Below are 19,216 nucleotides of genomic sequence, written 5' to 3'. Positions count from 1 at the left end.
CTCAGCCTCCACTCCATGGATGGTGAGGGAGAGGTCCGAGCCAGAGCCACTTCCCCGGAACCTGGACGGGGTTCCGGCGGCCCGGGCAGACGCCCCAAAGATGAGCAGCCTGGGAGCCTCATTGGGTTTCTGTTGGTACCACGCCATGGAGGTACCTACCTCCGTGCTGCTTCTGCAGGTGATGGAGATGAAGCTGTCCCGAGATGCTGCCAGGGTCTCTGGGGTCTGAGTGAGGACGTGCCACCCTCCGCTGCCTGCAATGACACCCCACCCGGGCACCGCAGTGTATTATTTCGCTCAACGCCTTCGAGGAAATGTGGATGCTCAGAAGAGCCACGTCATGCTTAAACGTGGCACAAACCGGAAATCAAGTGCCCCTGGGCCTTCCCACCTTTGCCTGTGTCCAAGAATTCACGTAGTTGTCCATGTGTCCTGGGGCCCGGGACAAGTTATGAAAGGTGACCCAACAGGGCACAGCCCCACACTGAGAGGCAGATGGACGAGTCCCTCCCTTGTAGCCAAGCTCACAGACAAAACCTCTCCATGGCCTGGTCACAGCCTCGTGTCTGACTCCCTGCCAGGCGTGATCTCCCTGCCCAGCTCTCACTGCCACCCACGGCCTCCAGGACACGGGTCTCAGTGGGCGGGTCTGTCCCCATGTGCAAGATTCTGAGTGTTTATAGTTTACTTTCTGGTTTCCAAGAACCAGCACTTACCAACAGAGAGTTCTGAGGTGGAGTCAGAACCGCAGGTTAACAAGGGCCCGGATGTGTGAGGGAACAAGGCTGTCGTCTGTAGGCGTGAATGGCCTGTGCGGGAAGTAAGGGGACCTGGGGTGGGTGAATCCAGAACAGGAGCTGCACACACGCCCTGCACTTCCACTCGGTGACCAAGAGGAGACACACTGGAGGGGCCCGGATGAGGAGCCTGGGAGCCAGTGGCAGGAAGAGGAGGGGGGATGCCATGTCAGAGCTGTCGGCCCTACCCCTGTGGCCGACAAGGTCCCAGACCTTCAGCAGCCCCAGGGCAGGAGTGACAGCTGGGTGAGGTTTGTGCCCCCAAGAGGCGACAGGAGGACAGGGCCTGTGTTCCTGCAAGCATCTCGGTCATTGATGATGCGAGTGACTTCTGTCCCCACCCGCTGCCCCTGACCAGGCAGGCATCGCGTCCAGGGGGCAGCGTGAGTGAGCAGGAGCCCCGGAGCCCTTCCTGGTTTCTGCTGATTTCAGGCTATGGCGGTGTTCCTCCACTGGCTGGCCCTGCGGGGAATGGTGACCCTCTCTCCTGGACTGTAGGGAGGGACGCAGGAGATGTCCACACAGTGTCCCCACTGGCACCTAAGTGGGAAAGCCAACATGGACGCCCCCAAGCGTTAATACTAAGCAGATAGCTCATTCAGTTTGATGTATTACTAGTCCAAGTTTAAATGTCCAAGTTTAATGCCAACAAGCTGAGGATGAAGCCTGAGTCCTCCTTCCTCACCAGAATCAGTCAGCAAGAAGGAAGGAGCAAAGCCGGGGTCCCCATGTCCCCGAGGTTCCTGCTGAAGCTGACCCTGCTCCAAGAAGGTAGGGAAGTGCTCTGAGACACAGCCATCACAGAGCGGATGGGCCAAGGCCACGTTGGCCTAGAGCACAGCCACACAGAAGGTTTTCTCCACCACCCAGCACAGACACAGCTCCTCTCAGGTGTCCCCATCGCACCAGAGAACCCGTTCAGCCTTTGGAGCTCCTGGGTCATAACTGGGCAATATCACTCTTGCTCTCTCAGTATTTGAAGATCAGGACTAGGGTTCTTCTTTGTTGTTTATTGTGGGGTTTGCCTGCCATCTAATGGCTCTGGTATGATACAGCGACTCAAAGGATTTTTTGATGTGGGGTCCCTTTGAGTCTGGGCTGTGAGACTCTTCACTGTTATTCATGAAGTTGACACTATGACATCCATCACTAGGCCAGAGTGTGTAGGGAACATGAAATGATTCCTCTCCTCACTAAACCTTTCACCCAGTAACGAAGAAAGTACTAACGCGTAACCGGGTTTGGTTTAAAATGGATAAAATGTGTTTGTCATGCTTCAAGTGTGATTTACATGTACCTCACCTCTTGACTTCTTTCAAGACAAGAAATTTTTTCTACCTTCATGCGACTGAAAATAACTGTAAGGCATTAATTATTGATTCACAAGATTATTGAAATGGCACTGGAGGGTCCTTGACTAAAACTCAAGACTCCTTCTAGAAGTGGCTCCTTCTAGACCCGGGGTTTCTGGTTTGGGTTTTGGTTTTCTGTTTCAGTTAAATAGCCACAGATTAATCAAGTCACTAAGACCAGGCAAGTAGGGGCCTGAGCAGGGGAAGCAACTGAGAGTGAAGTCTCGTGGAGATGTGTTTTGTGGGGTCTCTGTTGGGGACTGCATCACCGTGGGAGGAGGGAAGGAAGATGGCGGCAGCTTCAGCCTCCTGGCTGCTGATGGTCAGTGGGAAATCCCTGTCAGACTAACTGCCCCTGAACCATCCCGGGACCCCCAGGCTGTAACTGGGCAACATGTAAATGAAGTGCTTGGGTTTTCCCCTTTTCTGTTGGGACCAGTTCAAATCGGTTTTCCCATCAGTGTCCTTGAGACTTTCATTGGCCTTGGGGGTAATGATAATTCTCCCTCCAGAAGCTCCAGACAGAGACTGGGGACTCAGTGAAACATAATGTCACCATAAATACCTGAGGCTAAAAATGAATCAAAAAAAGACAGGAAATAAGGATGCAGTGTTACCTGCCTCTGTATTTCATCTTCATAATGTAAAACCTTGTAAAATGTGTTCCATTACACTATCCTTACTTACGATAACAAATTGTGTACATAAATCTTTAAAAATCTAAAAGAAAACACTGGAAATATCTTAGCAAAGGCTTTGGGCTCAGTGTTGATCTCTAAAATACCTAGGGGTGCCGGGGTGGCTCAGTCAGTCAATATCCCACCCTTGATTTCGGCTCTGGTTATGATCTCACGGTTCATAAGAATCTGCCCCACGTCGGGCTCTGCACTGACAGCACAGAGCCTGCTTGGGATTCTCTCTCTCCCGCTTTTTTTGTCCTTCCCCCACTCAGATTCTCTCTCTTTCTCTCTCCTTCTCTCTCAAAATAAATAAATAAAAACATATATAATATCTATTGTGGGTTAGAGAAGATTTTGGTATCTAGAGATATTTTCTAGGTTGATAATGTAAAGGAGTCAACATTATTAAGATTAAATTTTTCCCAAATTGATATAAATATTCAATGTAATCCAATTAAAATTCCTAAAGGACTTTTTTTCAAAATTGAAGAAATTGATAAACTAACTTACATGAAATTTATATGATCTACAATCTCCAAGGAACTCCTAAGAAGTAAGATAATGTCAGAAAACTAATAATAAGAGGTTTTAAAACTTATGACAAAGCTGCATAATACAGTGTAGTGTATGCTGGGTATAAAGATAGACAAACAAATAGAACTAAACAAAAAGTCCAAGAAATGACCCACATGTATGCCGTCCCTTGATTTCTAACAAAGGCAGTAAGGTGGATTATTGGTCATTTTTACCTTTTAATAAGTTATAAAAATGTAAATAAAAACCTTGGCCCAACTCATATCAAGCAAAAGCATGAGTTAGTGAAGGATCATATTTCTACATGTAAGTGTTAAAGTAATTATGCTTTAATGAAGAAAGTGTAGGAGGGTATCTTTGGTCCCTAAAGGGGGGGGTAAAGATGTTTTAATATATTTTTTAAATTTTAAATGTTTTTATTTATTTTTGAGAGACATAGCGCTAGTGGGGAAGGGGCAGAAAGAGGGAGACACAGAATCTGAAGCAGGCTCCAGGCTCTGAGCTGTCAGCACAGAGCCGGACAGGTGGCTCAAACTCATGAACTGTGAGATTATGACCTGAGCTGAAATCAGACGTTCAACCGACTGAGTCACCCACCTACCCAGAAAGGGAGGCAAATACATTTTAAACAACCTGGCCGGGGCGCCTGGGTGGCGCAGTCGGTTAAGCGTCCGACTTCAGCCAGGTCACGATCTCGCGGTCTGTGAGTTCGAGCCCCGCGTCGGGCTCTGGGCCGATGGCTCGGAGCCTGGAGCCTGTTTCCGATTCTGTGTCTCCCTCTCTCTCTGCCCCTCCCCCGTTCATGCTCTGTCTCTCTCTGTCCCAAAAATAAATAAAAAACGTTGGAAAAAAAAAATTTTAAACAACCTGGCCATATAATTGTGGGAGGAAAAAATTCGATACATGAGACTTCATCAAATTAAGAATTTCATTTCAAATAATCATTTATAAGGTGAATAGACGTGTCGTAAAGCATGAGAGGATACTCCAATCTGACAAAAAGATTATTTCTGAATGTATAAAGAACTCCCTAAAAGAGAAGAGACAAGCCATATATATTTATGTATAAACATACAAATTACCTATTATATCAATACGATGATAGGTAAGTGTATATATCAGTTAAACAAACAAAACAAGCGCTTCCCAAGAAAAAGAATATCCAAATAGCTAATCGGAAATAAACACGAAAAACTTCTCAACGTCTTCCTCATCAAGGAAATATAAATGTTTACCACCATACCATTTCAGGATCTAGCAATATGGATATGATAAAAAGTGTGGCATAAGAAGTGTTGCAAAGGATTTATAGCAACTGGAATTTGTACATAGTTGATGGAGTGTACGTTTGACTTGTTGGAAAACCATTCGGCAGTGCTTGCCAGAGCCAAACATATGCCAGCCCTGTGATGCAGACTCCATTGCTAACAATACACCCAAGATAAGCGCATGTCTAAGTCCACAGAAACATCGCGAGACTGGTTCTGCCATTCTTAGCCTGTGGCACCTGATGGGACCTTAACACGTGGAGCCTGAGGGGCAGCCAAAGCCCTCATGGTCTGGGGCCCTCAGCTGCAACCTATTCCCCTGGGTTGTCCAACTTCTTCCGCCCACACAGACTCAGACGATCTGCTGTGGCTTCCCCAGACAAACAACACTTTTGGGCAGTTGAAATATCCCAGACGGGCAGGTTTTTGTTCAAAGTTTAACCACTGTGGGAGGATACTGTAAAGCTTGACCGCAGTAATAAACACCGACGTCGTCAGCCTCCACCCTGCTGATTCTCAGGGTGAAATCTGTCCCTGACCCGCTGCCACTGAACCTGTCTGGGACCCCAGGGTCCCTGTTGGAAACAAGATAGATCAAGCGTCGTGGAGACTGGCCTGGCTTCTGTAGGTACCAATACAGATAAGTATTTCCATTACTGTGCAGGAGGCTCTGACTGGCCCTGCAGGAGATTGAGGCTGGCTCTCCAGGGGTGACGGGCAGGGACAGAGGGGTCTGCGTCATCACAATATCCCCACTGGATCCTAAATTAAAGAGAAAGAAGTTCAAGGTTACATACAGACATTATAAGCAATTTTCTTGATTTTCCTTTGTTAATTATTTCAGGTTCATCTGGGTTCTTTTTATTAATGACCCATATCATAATTAAAAAATTAATATTTACAAGGCATAAAAATGATTCTGTCTCAAGGAATTCATCTGACACTAGTCATTGTTTGTTTTAGGTAGTTCCTAATTCTCATAGGCAAAATATCAAGTTCTCTTCCCTGGAGCATGAACATACATGGTCAGAATACACATGGAGAGCAGGGGTGTCGCTTTAGCACCCTCTCCTCACCCCATTCTCCTTTCTCGTCGCCCCCTTTGCACTCACCTGGGATCCAGAGCATGATGAGTCCCAGGAGCTGAGCAGGGAACCTCATTTTGAGAAGCTGAACACGATGAGCCCTGATAAGTCAAAGCAAGTTTAGAGGTGACCTTTTATCTCAGACTTGCAAGGGAAGGTCCTCCCTAGGGGACAATATGCAAATCTCCTGTGGCTGCAGCAGAGTGGAAAGAGCCAACAAAAGGGTAAAGGCTTTATCATGTAAGCAAATTCATATAAAGCATGCCGTGGTGTCAGAGGAAAAGCAATAAAGATACGGTTCTTGCTGCCTGTGGAAGTGTGAAGATCTGATCGTGGAGATCTGGGTCTGTGGTGAGGACCCAGGGCACCAGCCTTGACACTCTAAGAAAGCATAGGGACACTGACTATGTAGAGATGTGTATCTAGCTAAGTTCAATCACTGGGAAGTGAATGGCCATCTTCTTGGCTTCCTGCCAGCTCCTCTGTAGAGAAAATAATTCCCATCAACTCTGGTGGTGACCAGGGGGGTGTCTCCACTGGCAGATGGTATTCTGCTAGTTCAAGTGTCATCAGCTATCTGCTGTTACCAGGATAGCTGGTTAAGAATGTAAAATGCCAGTGTTAGAAACCGCCATTGTAAGTCATCTGGGGAGTTAAACAGCGTAAAAGCACTCTGTAAGAGGACTTGACAGGGAAAACGAGGTCATCTCCTACATATAGAGAGCTAATAGCTCAATTTAAGTAAGAGGAAGGCAGGGAAGATTTTATGTATCAGGCAGTGAATGTAGGATTCTTGGACATCAACTGATGGGCTGTATCCCATCATACTTACCCGTCATGTACCAGATTAATCAAAGGAATTTCTTAACGGAAGAACTGCCTAAGATAATGGCATAACATAAACAAGGACTATTTTCCCTACTTGGTGTTTAGAAAAACTCCTCCCATACAGTCTTTCTCATCATGTAGGACAGGTTCTTTCAGGCCTTCCAGGTTCTTGTTCCCTCTGTGTGAAAACCTGGGTCTCTTCCCGACCTGAATGAGTCACAGCCATGGCCATGAACTTAGAGTTCAAAAGGAGATTTGTGTGTGAGAAGAGCAAGAACCAGAGATGCTGTTTTAACATCTTGGGGTAACCCTTTCCTGTGACTGATATTTCCCTGCGATTTCCCTCAAAGATAGCCATGGCTCAGGGGCATCAGGTCACCATACCTCAGGTCATTCAAAGAGGACATCCGCCTGAATCTCCTTCCCTCGTCAGTGATGCCAGTCATGATGGATTGAACAACTTGTGAAAAATGGAGCTTATTTTAAATTGTTTCACAAGGGTAGTCACTGTCCTTTGTCACCCAAAACAAAACAAAGAAACCAGCCTAGAGCGATTGAAAAGTCGAGTGTGTGGCTTTGGGTAATCTTGGGTAACTAACCCAAAGTCATACTTAATTGCCAAAGAACACAAACAAATAAACACAGTTCTCAATAAGCTTCTCAAAGAGACCTTGGCTTGACTATCTTCGGGGCAATCCTTCAAAATACGAATTTATTTTTATTTTTTATTTATTGTTATTTTTTTAAATATGAAATTTATTGTCCAGTTGGTTTCCATACAACACCCGGTACTCATCCCAGCAGGTGTCCTCCTCAATACTCATCACCCACCGTCTCCTCCCTCCCACCCCCATCAACCCTCAGTTTATTCTCAGTTTTTAAGAGTCTCTTATGGTTTGCTTCCCTCCCTCTCTAACCTTTTTTTTTCTTCCCCTCCCCCATGGTCTTCTGGTAAGTTTCTCAGGGTCCACATAAGAGTGAAAACATATGGTATCTGTCTTTCTCTATACGGCTTATTTCACTTAGCATAACACTCTCCAGTTCCATCCATGTTGCTACAAAAGGCCATAGTTCATTCTTTCTCATTGCCAAGTAGTATTCCATTGCATATATAAACCACAACTTCTTTATCCATTCATCAGTTGATGGACATACAGGCTCTTTCCATAATTTGGCTATTGTGGAAAGTGCTGCTATAAACATTGGGGTACAAGTGCCCCTATGCATCAGTACTCCTGTATCCCTTGGGTAAATTCCTAGCAGTGCTATTGCTGGGTCATAGGGTAGGTCTATTTTTAATTTTTTGAGGAACCTCCACACTGTTTTCCAGAGTGGCTGCATCAGTGTGCATTCCCACCAACAGTGCAAGAGGGTTCCCGTTTCTCCACATCCTCTCCAGCATCTATAATCTCCTGATTTGTTCATTTTGGCCACTCTGACTGGCATGAGGTGGTATCTGAGTGTGGTTTTGATTTGTATTTCCCTGATGAGGAGCGACGTTGAGCATCTTTTCATGTGCCTGTTGGCCATCTGGATGTTTTCTTTAGAGAAGTGTCTACTCATGTTTTCTGCCCATTTCTTCACTGGATTATTTGTTTTTTAGGTGTGGAGTTTGGTGAGTTCTTTATAGAATTTGGATATGAGCCCTTTGTCCTATATGTCATTTGCAAATATCTTTTCCCATTCCATTGGTTGCCTTTTAGTTTTGTTGATTGTTTCCTTTGCAGTGCAAAAGCTTTTTATCTTGATGAAGTCCCAATAGCTCATTTTTGCTTTTAATTCTCTTGCCTTTGGGGATGTGTCAAGTAAGAAATTGCTGTGGCTGAGGTCAGAGAGGTTTTTTCCTGCTTTCTCCTCTAGGGTTTGGATGATTTCCTGTCTCACATTCAGGTCCTTTATGCATTTTGAGTTTATTTTTATGAATGGTGTAAGAAAGTGGTCTAGTTTCATCCATCTGCATATTGCTGTCCAGTTCTCCCAGCACCATTTGTTAAATAGACTGTCTTTTTTCCATTGGATGTTCTTTCCTGCTTTGTCAAAGATTAGTTGGCCATACTTTTGTGGGTCTAATTCTGGGGTTTCTATCCTATTCCATTGGTCTATGTGTCTGTTTTTGTGCCAATACCATGCTGTCTTGATGATTACAGCTTTGTAATAGAGGCTAAAGTCTGGGTTTGTGATGCTTCCCACTTTGGTCTTCTTCCAAATTACTTTGGCTATTCGAGGTCTTTTGTGGTTCCATACAAATTTTAGGATTGCTTGTTCTAGCTTCAAGAAGAATGCTGGTGCAATTTTGATTGGTATTGCATTGAATGTGTAGATAGCTTTGGGTAGTATTGACATTTTAAAAAATATTTATTCTTCCAACCCATGAGCACGGAATGTTTTTCCATTTCTTTATATCTTCTTCAATTTCCATCATAAGTTTTCTATAATTTTCAGCATACAGATCTTTTACATCTTTGGTTAGGTTTATTCCTAGGTATTTTATGCTTCTTGGTGCAATTGTGAATGGGATCAGTTTCTTTATTAGTCTTTCTGTTGCTTCATTATTAGTGTATAAGAATGCAACTGATTCCTGTACATTGATTTTGTATCCTGCGACTTTGCTGAATTTATGTATCAGTTCTAGCAGACTTTTGGTGGAGTCTATCGGTTTTCCATGTATAATATCATGTCATCTGCAAAAAGCGAAAGCTTGACTTCATCTTTGCCAATTTTGATGCCTTTGATTACCTTTTGTTGTCTGATTGCTGATGCTAGCACTTCCAACACTATGTTAAACAACAGTGGTGAGAGTGAACATCTCTGTCGTGTTCCTGATCTCAGGGGGAAAGCTGTCAGTTTTTCCCCATTGAGGATGATATTAGCTGTGGGCGTTTCATAAATGGCTTTTATGATGTTTAAGTATGTTCCTTCTATCCCGACATTCTCGAGGGTTTTTATTAAGAAAGGATGCTGAATTTTGTCAAATGCTTTTTCTGCATCGATTGACAGGATCATATGCTTCTTATCTTTTCTTTTATTAATGTGATGTATCACATTGATTGATTTGCGAATGTTGAACCAGCCCTGCAGCCCAGGAATGAATCCCACTTGATTATGGTGAATAATTCTTTTTATGTGCTGTTGAATTCGATTTGCTAGTATCTTGTTGAGAATTTTTGCATCAATATTCATCAAGGATTTTGGCCTGTAGTTAGTTCTCTTTTTTTGCTGGGTCTTTGTCTGCTTTAGGAATCAAAGTAATGCTGGTTTCATAGAATGAGTCTGGAAGTTTTCCTTCCCTTTCTATTTTTTGGAACAGCTTGAGAAGGATAGGTATTATCTCTGCTTTAAACGTCTGGTAGAATTCCCCTGAGAAGCCATTTGGTCCCGGACTCTTATTTGTTGGGAGATGTTTGATAACTGATTCAATTTCTTTGCTGGTTATGGGTCTGTTCAAGTATTCCATTTCTTCCTGTTTGAGTTTTGGAAGTGTGTGGGTGCTTAGGAATTTGTCCATTTCTTCCAGGTTGTCCAGTTTGTTGGCATATAATTTTTCATAGTATTCCCTGATAATTGCTTGTATTTATGAGGGATTGGTTGTAATAATTCTATTTTCATTCATGATTTTATCTACTTGGGTCATCTCCCTTTTATTTTTGAGAAGCCTGGCTAGAGGTTTACAATTTTGTTTATCCATCAGGAAGAGCTAACAATTATAAATATCTATGTGCCGAATACAGGAGCTCCCAAATATATAAAACAATTAACCACAAACATAAGCAACCTTATTGATAAGAATGTGGTAATTGCAGGGGACTTTAATAATCCACTTACAATAATGGATAGATCATTTAGACACAGGATCAATAAAGAAACAAGGGCCCTGAATGATACATTGGATCAGATGGACTTGACAGATATGTTTAGAACTCTGCATCCCAAAGCAACAGAATATACTTTCTTCTCGAGTGCACATGGAACATTTTCCAAGACAGATAACATACTGGGTCACAAAACAGCCCTTCATAAGTATAAAAGAACTGAGATCATACCATGCACACTTTCAGACCACAATGCTATGAAACTTGAAATCAACCACAGGAAAAAGTCTGGAAAACCTCCAAAAGCATGGAGGTTAAAGAACACCCTACTAAAGAATGAATGGGTCAACCAGGCAATTAGAGAAGAAATTAAAAAATATATGGAAACAAATGAAGATGAAAATACAACAATCCAAACGCTTTGGGAAGCAGTGAAGACAGTCCTGAGAGGAAAATACATTGCAATCCAGGCCTATCTCAAGAAACAAAAAAAAATCCCCAATACAAAATCTAACAGCACACCTAAAGGAAATAGAAGCAGAACACCAAAGACACCCCAAAGCCAGCAGAAGAAGAGAAATAATAAAGACCAGAGCAGAAATAAACACTATAGAATCTAAACAAACCATAGAGCAGATCAATGAAAGCAAGAGTTGGTTTTTTTGAAAAAATAAACAAAATAAGAATTTTTAACAAGGTTGGAAAATATCTTGGGTAAAAATGATACAGTTTTTTCACTGTTGAGCTCTATGGTAAGAATCTGGGTGGCCAGTAACAAATTATGGTAAGGAGACAGGATTACAATAAATGTCTCATATTTCACTACCAACAGTTTTATTTATCTTTTCTTTCATTACCTTTTGGAACTTCTGTATTTCTTTGACTTTTATTTATTATGCTACCTACTTCAATTCTGGGTCTTACTTCAGAATATGTCAGACTCCTAATTAACCATCCTGGAGTAAGAAGTCAAAAAGATGCAGTTGAAAAAGAAAAAAACAATTGAATTGAACATGAAAACAAAGATAAAAACAGAAAAAGAACAATATCATATACCTTAACCTAGTTTTAAAGGATCATTCTGTAAAGGTATAAATTAATCGGTTTTACCTACATTCCAGTATGGACCCCAATTTATGGGAAAATGGGTACCAGCAAGAAACCTGTCATGTTTCCTTTTAATTACACATTGATTCTTAAAATGTTTTTTTTACAAAATATTTTCAAGATGCTTGAATTCCATAAAATATCGCTACTTTGTGAAAATTGATTGATACCTCCCTTAAAAGTCTGCCATTTTAACTGGTTCTTTTATCTCATAATCTGTTGCCCTTAAGAATTCAGAAAATGCAAAATACTATAAGAATTCTTCTTTGATCAAAAACAAGGCTTTGTTTTACTTAAAAAATTTAAAAAAATTTTTTCACATTTTTAAATTTATTTTTGAGAGAGACAGACAGACAGAGCACAAGTGGGGGAGAGGCAGAGAGAGAGAGGGAGACACATAATCCGAAGCAGGCTCCAGGCTCCGAGCTGTCAGCACAGAGCCCAACGCAGGGCTCGAACTCACTAACTGTGAGATCATGACCTGAGCCGGAAGTCAGACGCTTAACCAAGGGAACCACCTAGGTGCCCCGACTTATTTTAAAATTTAAATCCCAGTTAGTTAGCATATAGTGTTACATGGTTTCAGGAGTAGAATTTAGGGATTCATCCCTTCATATAACACCCAGTGCTGATCCCAACAAGTGCCCTACTTAATACCGATCACCCATTTAGCCTGTCCCTCCATTCAACAACCCTCCAACAACCCTCAATTTGTTCTCTACATTTAGAAGTCTTTTATGGTTTACCTGCTTCTATGTTTTTATCTTATTTTTCCTTCCCTTCTCCTATGTTCATCTGGTTTTTTTCTTAAATTGCACATATGAGTGAAGTCATATGACATTTGTCTTTCTCTGACTTGACTTATTATGCTTAGCATAATACACTCTAGTTCCATCCACTTTGTTGCAAATGGCAAGATTTCACTCTTTTTGATGTTTGAGTACTATTCCACTGTATCTATATACCACATCTTCCTTGTCTATTCATCAGTTGGAGGACATTTGGGCTCTTTCCATACTTTGGCTATTGTTGATAGTGCTGCTATAAACACCGGGATGCATGTGCCCCTTCAAATCAGCAGTTTTGTATCCTTTGGATAAATTCCTAGTAGTGTAATCGCTCCCTCTTACAGCAGCTCTATTTTTAATTTTCTGTGGAAACTCCATCCTGTTTTCCACAGTGGCTGCACCAGTTTGAATTCCCCCAAAAGTGCAAAAGTGTTTTCCACTGATAGTTCTGTTTAAGGCAAGAGAAAAGGGCAAAAGAAATGTGTTTCTAGCAGTAAATATGATGAAATGATATTTCAAATGAACAAAGAATCATTTTAAATTATTTTTTTCCAAATAGTTCTAGAAAATCTCTTCCCACATCTACTCTTTCTTGTCATGTATTTTGGGCAGCCACAGCCATGAGTTCCCAGTTTAAAAGGAGATTCCATGATGTTAGAACAAGAGAAACAGCATTCCTTTCAAGTTTCAGTGTATCCTGTACATTTCCATGGACTTTCATGGAAGATGGTCACCAGGGAACTAGGTGCTGGGTCAGAGCTGCTCAACAGCATTAATTTCAGACTTCTTGCCACCAGAGCTCCAACATCAGAGAATGTTGCCCCTTTGACCACCAAATTAGTGGAGCTTTGCTATCGCAGGCTTGGAAACTGATCACCCAAACTGAAACTTGCATTGTGAGAAAGGTAGTAACTGTGAGAAACGCGTGTTTTCTTTGTTACAAGGCAATTCTTGAAAAGGTTACTTTTATAAAGTATTCTTTGCGATACTTCAGTATCAGAGAGTTTTGTCATTTCCTGTGAAATTAATGTAAAAAAAAAGTCTTTTAAGAGTCTCTGATTCTGGCTGATTGTTTTGTCACATGATCTGTTGCTCTGAAACACACAACACATGTAACATCCTATAGAATTGGTCACACAGGCTTCACGGTTTTCCTTTACTACCTGTAGACAGAAAGGGTGACACTCTGAATTCTAACAAACCATTCTGTGCCCTGGACAACAAATCGGCCCTTGAACCAAGTCAGTCATTCCAGCCTGGACAGAAATAATAACATCTGGTGAAGGGACATATGGGGTCTGAGTGGGGAACAGAGCGGCTCTGTGTATCTCTATACGTCACCATCATCAGCTGAATGAGAAGAAAACTTATACGGGTGGCTTTTACTGTAATTTTGTCTGTGTGCTGGAGGACATTAGTTTGGGTTCAGTGAAACCGAAAGCTGGTGTGGAGGTGGGGTGATGTGGGAAGGCGGTCTTGCAGATGGAATTTCTGAGTCTGTGGTCCCGTCACAGGTGGGGAGTAAGATACTCCCACACATTGTGGGCACCGTGTTCTGTAGACTTTGTCGGTCCAAACAGTCCAAACCCACACTGTTTTGTCCAAGCTTAGAGATACACAAAGGCCTCTTCCCTCCATGGACACGAATAGAGGTTCTTCCTGATTAAAAACCCAGTGATGTCATTGTCAGAGCACTGAGATCAACCCAGCCATTGAGGAGCACCCCCAACCATAGGTGAACTAGAGGGGATTCCTGCCCCTGAGGCCCCTGGGATTAAATGTGTCCATCTCTTCTGAATAACTACAATGTTTTACCCATGAGAGGACGACTCCCGATGTACAGGGAGGTCGGGAAGGCTCAGTGCATGTGCTTAATCCTCTGAGTGTATAGGTTCTCTGAAAGCAGTGAGAACCAGATATGTTTACATACCTGACTTTTCTGAATTCTCAAGGTGTCACTTTTCATCGGCTTCATATGAATCTGTATCCAACTATTGGATTTAGTTTTGTTTCCTTTTTCTTGAAATCAATATAAAAATCCTATAGAGATATACGATTCATCTCTCAGGTGAGAAAATCATGTGCTGGAGATGAAGGCATTTTGTCTGTCAATGTGAAACTCGCTGCCGTGTCCAGACTGATTGGACAAAGTGAGACAATAATTCTATTGCCTACTGAGCATCTCTGCCTGGTAAGTTTTTCACCTCCTTTAAGACCCTCCCTAGGCTCGCCCTTGCAGAAATGGGAGTCCCTGCTCTAACGGTCTCTTAGAAGCCACAGCTTGTCTGCAAATTTAATCGCTGTTTTCATAATCCGTTTGACCTTGTAAGAAAGCCTGGTTCTCTTGAGACATGGGCATTCCAGTCTTTTAAGTTTAAATCGACGCTGCCTTTGAACATACAATGTGGGAATTGAAAGAGAGAAACTGAATTTAATATTCCAGGAGAAAAAAGAAAATAATTTTCTTTGGATTTTTTTTTTTATTTAGAAAAGCTAGTCTACTCGCAGAAAAATGGAGCCTGAGAATCCCAAATTCAATGTTGCTTCCATATTCAGCTATTGCAAGAATCTACAAAATGCTTACACAAATTTTGAACAAGAGAATTTTATACCCTCTGGGAGAAACAAAATCAGAATTCAATCACTCAAGCTGATTTTTTTTAATTAACTGAAATTCCCTTTGACTCCCTCTTTTTATTCCAGTTGTTAACACGAATTGTACCAAACAAGAAAGAGGCAAGGGCTGAATGGAGTAGTCAGTGGCCATTCCTGGCCTGATCATAAAATACAGTCTCTGTCCGCATCTGTAAGTGAAAACAGTAACTTCCTGCCCCAGGGGAGCAACAGCTGCACACTGGTGACCTACACATCCATGTGGCCTTTTCTAGGCAGGAGCCAAGGGTAAGCCAAGGTTCAAGTGCTGTTTGAAACTTCAACTGCCTTCATTCTGCAGGGCTTGCAGAAATCTGCGTATCGACTCTTCTAAAGCACCTCTTGGCCATGTGCAGAATAAGGATCAGAAATACAATAAATGAAATAAAAAAATAAAATAAAAATAGAATGAATGAATTCTGAGTCCCCTGGAGCAGTCACATGATGAAAGCATAAGATTTCACAAAAAACTACTAGGTACAATAATTTAGGAGAAACTTCCTTGGGCACATTTCCCCCATATTTCCTATCCTTACCCTAGTAAGTGGGGAACAACCTCAACCCACAGAGTTCTAGATTCCAGCAGAATGTTTATTTTTATAAAATATTTTCCCCCATTGGTGAGAGACCCCGGCCTGGGCACCCCATGAACAGGACTGGAGGGTACCTTCCTTTCCATTGTGTTCAGTGTCTATCTTTGACTTTAAGAAGGAATCGCTTTTGGCATCCCTGACTCTGGGACAAGACCATCCACGTCTAGGAGGACTGGTCTGGCCTGGGGACCAGGTGACATGAAGTCAGGTGGCTTCCAATGGGGACCACAGCAGGGGACGGGCTTCAGCAGGTCCAGTCCCCAGTGCAGACAGCCCTACCCTGGGGCCAGTGAGGACACAGACGCCCCGAACAGTGACATCACCCACAGGGACATAATTCACACTTGGAGGATGCTGTGCTGAAGGTCATAAAATACATGTTCCCTCAAAACATTCGCTGTGATAAACCACAAGTGGGGGCCACAGGTTATGTCAATAAAATTAAAATGGATACAAGCCATAAAACGTTATTCTATGAAAACAGGGACATATATTCAAAGTCAGTAACAGAAAGTTATCAAACAATCCCCAAACATTTAGAAACCAAGTAAGAAATTACCAAGCAACAGTCGGGTCCAGAAAGAACAAAAAGGGAAACTGGAACAATTTTTGAGTTGAAAGAACATACCGTATCCCAAACTTTGCGGGAGACAAGAAAGCAGTGGGTTTATAGGTCTGAATTGATAACGATTAACATGCATGCTAGCAAAGGAGTTTCACACCAATCACTCAGGCTGCCATGATGTGTGGGCTCCAGTCAGTTTGATTTCTGTATATATTTTTCCACACCCTGTCAAAGCAACCGGAACTGAAACATTGGGTTTAATTGTACTTGTCATGATATTCATTATCTTGGAAGAGTCGATCATCTCCAGTACACCTTATTTTCTTAACTAGGCATAGGATTAGATGCTTGTGAATTTAATCTCTCTTGCTTCTGTTGTATGTGCCATGAACCAATGGTATGACCCCGTGATTAGTCAGGATTCACATTTAAGCGCACTATTGAAGGGGATGTATTCAATGCATGAATTTAATACACATTCCCCCAAAATATATTATTCGGGGTCATTTTTGGTTAATGAGCACACCATATGGAACGATGCGTTCATGTATTGTACAAAACCTTTTCTTATAGCAACAGAGTTCCAAATTCGTCATATCCAAAGCAGTGTTTACGTTCAAGATACTTAACACCCTTACCATAGAGGAGAGAAAGAAAAATCTCATGTATTCTGGATTTTCCTGTGATACAGAAAGGTAACTTTTGTCTCGATCATTCCTTTTCACTGTTTAGTATCAAAACCCACTTTTGAAATTGCGAGAACCCCCTTTGCACTCCGAAAAATGTAATGGAGGGAAATCAAAGAATCTTGGCACTGGAATCTTATTATATTTACAGAAGATTTTCAAAAGGCTAATTTGATTTTACCAGAATTAAACATCGTTACGAACCTTTCTCATCCATACTCTCGGTGAGGACAGCTTGTGCCAAGTGCTCTCTTGAACATATGAATGCAGGGGACAGGGAGTCACAGAGAAGTAAGAAAAAGAGAAAGTGAGAAAATATCAACATTACCAATATTAGCAACTACAATGCTGTGGAAAACATACCCCACACTGTTCATCTGCAGTATGGATGAATTTGTCACCAAATATCTGTGTGACTTGTCTGGTGACTAGACTGGCTGCATTTAATTGAAAACACAGGCGGGGACCGGGGATCAGGTGCAGCTGTCATTGGCTCTTCCCTTCCCCCTGACCGGTTCCTCACAGGACAGGACCTCTTGAATTTCCCTTCTGATGCTGCCTGCCAGGCTGTGCAGCTGACGGGGCCGTACTGTGCAGCTGCAGGCTGTTCCCCGGGTTCTACAGCACCTTCCTCTTACACAGACTCAGAGAACGTCCTGTGTGTTCCCCAGAGAGGCCACATGCTCGGGCAGCTGGACCCCCAGGAAGGGAGGTTTGTGTTCTGGGCTGAACCACAGTGGGAGGATTCTTTGTACCTTGCTGGCAGTAATAAACTCCGACGTCGTCAGCCTCCACCCTGCTGATTCTCAGGGTGAAATCTGTCCCTGACCCGCTGCCACTGAACCTGTCTGGGACCCCAGAGCCCCGGTTGGAAACCTTATAGATCAGGCGCCGTGGAGACTGGCCTGGCTTCTGCAGGTACCAACTTAAATAGGTGTTTCCATTACTGTGCAGGAGGCTCTGACTGGCCCTGCAGGAGATTGAGGCCGGCTCTCCAGGGGTGACGGGCAGGGACAGAGGGGTCTGTGTCATCATGACATCCGCACTGGATCCTGAGGAACAGAGAGAGAGGTGCCAAGTTACATACAAATATTTTTAGCAAGTTTCATTGTTTCCATCTCATTTATTTTAGCTAAAAAACTACTTTGTTTTTCTCCCATTACTTGTGACTTCCAGCAGGCACCACAAATGCATAACTACAATAATGAACCTGAGATCTGTGAAGTGGAGAAAGTTCTCTAACCATCGCTGACACCATCCCCACCTTCTGTGGCACAGTCCTCACTAGAGCACAAGCCCTTGTTCCTTCTGGAATCTTCCACACTCTCCCAGATCTAAACCTCACCTGCCCCACCTTGGGGGACAGGTCACACATGTCTGACATGTGCACAGTAAACACCCAGAGACAGTGGTGTCCCCAGAGCTCACCCTCCCCACCCGGTTCTTCTTTCTCATCCCTTCTGTCCTTACCAGGGAACCAAAGCACTAGCAGCCCCAGGAGCTGAGCAGGGAACCTCATTTTGAGATGTTGGCTTGATGAGTCCTGACAAGTCAAAGCAGGATTCAAGCTGACCTTTTATCTAGACTTTAAGGGAAAGGTCCTCCAGAGGGGACAACATGCAAATCCCCTTGTGGGTGTAACAGTGCAGACAGGGCTGGAAGGTTGTGGGAGGGGCCTCCCTTTAAGCAAAGTGCTATATAAGGTTTTCTGTGTTTGGGAGAAAACCTATAAAGTCAAGTCCATGCAACTTGCTGGAGTGGGAACATAATCCCACGTGAAAGGGTGAATCACGGCAGGGACACAGCGCTCACTGTGCCTGCACTAGAGAAAGCACGGAGATGGGAGAAGACATGTGTGCCCTGGGTCCATCTCTGGGAGGTGAATGGACATCTGCCTACATTCTTCCACCTGGTCTGGATAAGGAAGTGGCTCCCGCCCCATGAGTATGGTCATCAGCACTTCTCCCAATAGCAGTTTGGAGCTGAGCTCTTTCCAGATTGTCTGGTAGCTGCTGTCATCAGGTGAAGTGTTGAGAATGGAAGAATCAGGTGTAGAAATGGTCTTTTCCTGAAACCTGGCAATTGAATTTCCCAAATGTGCAAACAACAAATGAATTTGACAGGGACGTAATGATGGGTCTCTTGTAGGGAGAGTTAATAGCCCAGTGTGAGACAAGAGGAAAAGGTAAAAGAATATTATATCTCTGGCTATGAATGTGAAAACATGAAATTCTGGGAAAGCACTTTTTACAATACGGTGTCTAGTCTATCTTATTTTCTCACTCCACACACACATCTAGATAGTTGGATAGAATTATTCCAAGGATTTCTCAGAGACAAAAATCCCTTGAGATAATGGGAAATAAAGAAAAAGAAATGATTTTACAATAATTGTATTTGAATGGTACCCTTTGATGCCTTTTCATCAAGCAGAACCAGGTCCTATGAGGACATCCCAGTTTCCTTAGCTTT

General features: G+C 42.9%; 1 gene segment (V, D, J or C); it reads right to left on the bottom strand.

Annotated features, from left to right (window-relative positions):
- Nucleotides 1-16,864: 16,864 nt before the first annotated feature.
- On the bottom strand, nucleotides 16,865-18,349 carry LOC131484771 (immunoglobulin kappa variable 2-29-like). The segment is given in 2 exon segments: nucleotides 16,865-17,796; nucleotides 18,215-18,349. Coding segments are annotated over 2 exon segments (483 nt in total).
- Between the last annotated feature and the right edge of the window lie 867 nt (nucleotides 18,350-19,216).

The sequence above is a fragment of the Neofelis nebulosa genome, chromosome 9 (assembly GCF_028018385.1).
Source record: "Neofelis nebulosa isolate mNeoNeb1 chromosome 9, mNeoNeb1.pri, whole genome shotgun sequence".
Taxonomy (NCBI): Eukaryota; Metazoa; Chordata; class Mammalia; order Carnivora; family Felidae; genus Neofelis; species Neofelis nebulosa.
Note: the sequence above shows the minus strand (reverse complement) of the source record. Positions and strands in the feature narration are given on the sequence as shown.